At 60.6% G+C, this 3,331-nt stretch overlaps 1 protein-coding gene across 1 annotated transcript in view; it reads right to left on the bottom strand.

Moving 5' to 3' along the window:
• Window positions 1-760: 760 nt before the first annotated feature.
• Window positions 761-3,331, bottom strand: part of LOC100546011 (eukaryotic translation initiation factor 4B) — a 3,347-nt gene continuing 776 nt past the window's right edge. Inside the window, 7 exon segments of the mRNA XM_019611564.2 lie at window positions 761-1,150; window positions 1,754-1,826; window positions 1,905-1,971; window positions 2,098-2,162; window positions 2,835-3,027; window positions 3,113-3,152; window positions 3,154-3,263. Of these exon segments, the coding sequence (XP_019467109.2) occupies window positions 1,085-1,150; window positions 1,754-1,826; window positions 1,905-1,971; window positions 2,098-2,162; window positions 2,835-3,027; window positions 3,113-3,152; window positions 3,154-3,263 (614 nt within the window). The 3' untranslated portion in view covers window positions 761-1,084.

Here is a 3,331-nt window from a genome sequence, read left to right as displayed (position 1 = left end):
GGCTGTAGTACACATGCGCAAACAGTTCTAACCGCTCTGTGCCACAGTTCCGCCAGTCTCTATGGTCTTCGGTCCGCCAGGCGGTATTACGCATGCGCACAGGCTCAAGCGAGCACTCTGGGAAGCCTGTGGGGCACCCGGGGGGCACAGACGGGCGCTGGGGGACCGAGCATTAGGGTGATACAGGGACCTCTGGGGTGCCCAGAAGTCGTCTGCCCAACCGGGAGGTGCCCCCGCTTTTGGGGTGTCCCCAGTTAGGAAGTGCCTCACTTTATACAATCTCCCCATCTTTGGGGTTTCCCCATTTCCGGGTGTCCACCATTGCTTCCACTAAAGGAATCGGTGTTTGGGGTGTGGGGAGGACTGGGATGAGGACAGGGGTGGGAGTGGGATTGGAATGGGGATGGGATTGGGGTCGGATAGGATGAGGGTTGGGATGGGAATGGGGTTGGGATGGGGAACAGGAATGTGACAGGGGTGGGATGGGACTGGGATTGAGATGATGATGAGGATAGGGATGGAAGTGTTGATAGAGATGGGATGGAACGGGGATGAGATTAGGGTGGGGACAGGATGTGGGATTGGAATGGGGTAGGGAATGGGAATGTGAAAGGATGGGATGGGATTGCAACAGGTGAGAATGGGAGAGAACTGGGATGAGGATGGCATGGTTTTGGGGTATGGATGAGAACAGGATGGGATGGAGTAAGGATGTGGCTGAGAAGACCCCCAGGAGCCCCCCACCACGCAGCGCTGGAGCGGCCGTTCCGATCACCTTTATTGGAGGAAACCAACAGAAAACCCAACGGCGCCCGGTGCCGCGCAGCCCCACACCCCACAGCACTCCCACCCCAACAGCAACGGGGCAGGGAGGGAGATGGGGGGCAGACATGAGGCCAGACCCCCCCATAGACCCCTAGCCCCCCCCCAAAAAAACCCCAAACGAAGCAGGGCAGAGCGGCAGGGCCTGGCAATATCAGTTTTCCTCCTTTTTTTCCTTTCCTTATGCAGATTCTTGGCTTGATTTCGGCGGGGCGGCGCTGGGTTTTCTGTTCCATTTCGGTGTTGGGGTTGGGGACGGCCTTCACTCGCCACACTCCTCCTCCTCGCCATCCACTGACAGCGCTGCATACTTGCTGGCGTGGCTGAACTGTGGGGTGCAGTGCCAGCGTTGTGGGGCTGGGCCCTGCCCCACAACCAGGCAAACCCACCCCCAACTGCAAAAAGCCCAAATCCCAAAGCCCTATAGGTCTCCAAAGCCCCAAATCCACAGAAAAACCCATACAGTCCCCAAACCCCCAAACTCCAAAGCCTAGGGCTGTGCCCCACAGCTCAGCCTGAGGGTGGCACTGCTCCCAGCCCCACCCAATCCCACTGGGGTTACACCCAGGTCCCATCAGGTCGCTAATGGGACCTGATGCTAATGCATCAGACCCAGGTCTCACCCAATCCCACTGGGTCACACCCAGGTCCTGTCAGGTCCCACTGGGGTCACTCCCAGGTCCCGTCAGGTCGCTAATGGGACCTGATGCTAATGCATCAGACTCAGGTCTCACCCAATCCCACTGGGTCACACCCAGGTCCTGTCAGGTCCCACTGGGGTCACTCCCAGGTCCCGTCAGGTTGCTAATGGGACCTGATGCTAATGCATCAGACCCAGATCCCATTCAATCCCTCTGGGGTCACACCCAGGTCCCATTGGGTCTCCCTGGGGTGACCCCCAGGTCCTGTCAGGTTCCCCCATGCCACTCACGGGGGCTGGGCTGTCCTCCAGTCTCTTTGGCTCAGGCGCAGCTCTTGCCTCATGCTCCTTGCGGCCATCTTTCCTGGGGAGGGATGGGGAGGGCATTGAGCAGGTGATGCAAAGCAGCATCCCCTCGTTAACTCTAACGAGCGGCACTCACCTCTCGGCCGAGCTCCCACTGCGCGCCTTCGGGCCATCCCGGCCCCCATCTGGCTTGTTCTCATCCCCTGGGGAGGGGACAGGGCCATGTGCTGAGGACGCTGTGTCCACCCAACCTAAAGCCACCATGCCCCCAGTGCCACCAAGGCACCAAGGCATGCCCCCCACCCCACCCCACTGCCTGCCCCCCTCACCTCTCCGGTGGGTGCTCCTTGGGGTGGCCCCGTTCTCTGCAGGTGGGCGGGAAGCCATCTGGCTGCTGAGGGGACAAAGGGTCACAGCGGGGTCAGAATGGGGTCAGAGAGGGGGACAGGTGTGGGGTCAGGCATTGGGGTTGGCCACTGGGGTTGGCTTTTGGGATAATGGGTGTCAACCATTGGGGTTGGCCACTGGGGTCAGATATGGGGGTCCACCATTGGGTTGGCTATTGGGGTGTTGGTCATTGGGGTGAGCCATTGAGGTTGGCCATTGGGATAAGATAATGGGTTTCAGATATGGATGTCAAACGTGGATCAGAATGCTGGGGGTGATCAGTCTCTGCATTAGCCTTATAGGGGAATGTTTTTGGGATTTCAGTCCCACAACAATCTCGCAGGGGAGTAATTTTGGGTGTTCAATCCTAGCAACAACCTGAAGGGGAACAATTTGGGATTCAGCCCCACACCAACCTCACAGGACAACCATTTGAGGGTTCTGATCTCAGACAAATCTTATAGGGAACTGACTAGGAAAGTCGAGCCCCACGCCAACTTTGCAGGGAAGATCTGGGCTTCTGCTCCCCTAACCTCTGCAGGGGGAACACCCAGGACTCCCAGCCCCATGCTACACTCTCAGGAAACCGTTTGGGCTCCCAGCCTCGTATTGAGATCCCAGCAGAACACTCCGGGCTCCCAGCCCCATAACAAGTCCCCCATCACCCCTCACCCCTCACCTGCTGGGTGAGTGCTGCTCAGAGTCAGAGCCTGGGGAGCGTCCGGCGGTGCTGCTGCTGCGCTTGGCCCACGCGTTCTCCTTGGGGGGCGGCGCGGGCATCACCTTCAGCGGCTGCTTCTCCTCACGGCCCTCCTCCTCGCGGCCGCACGCATCGCCCTCCACCGACTTCTCACTCTCCCTCCTCCGTGTGGCTGCGGGGGGCACATAACGGTGGGCGGGGCTGGGGATGAGCCCTCCCTGCACCCCCCCATACCCAGACCCCCACCCGACACCTACTTCTGCCGGTGGGACCGGTGCCGGCGGTGGTGCCAGGGGGGTCCTGCGGCTCCGCTCTGCGAGGACTCGCTGCCCGTCCGTGACCGCTCAGGGTTGTCCTCACTGCGGCTGCTAGGGTACCTGGAAGTGGGAGGCGGATAGGGGAACAGGGCTCAGCGTGGCACCCTGCAGAGCCGTACCCCCACCCCACGTTCCCAGTGCCGCGTCTCCCCACCGCGC

Source organism: Meleagris gallopavo, unplaced genomic scaffold, assembly GCF_000146605.3.
Source record: "Meleagris gallopavo isolate NT-WF06-2002-E0010 breed Aviagen turkey brand Nicholas breeding stock unplaced genomic scaffold, Turkey_5.1 ChrUn_random_7180001949139, whole genome shotgun sequence".
Classification (NCBI taxonomy): Eukaryota; Metazoa; Chordata; class Aves; order Galliformes; family Phasianidae; genus Meleagris; species Meleagris gallopavo.
The sequence above is the reverse complement of the archived record's forward strand: the minus strand, read 5'-3'. Positions and strand labels throughout refer to the sequence as shown.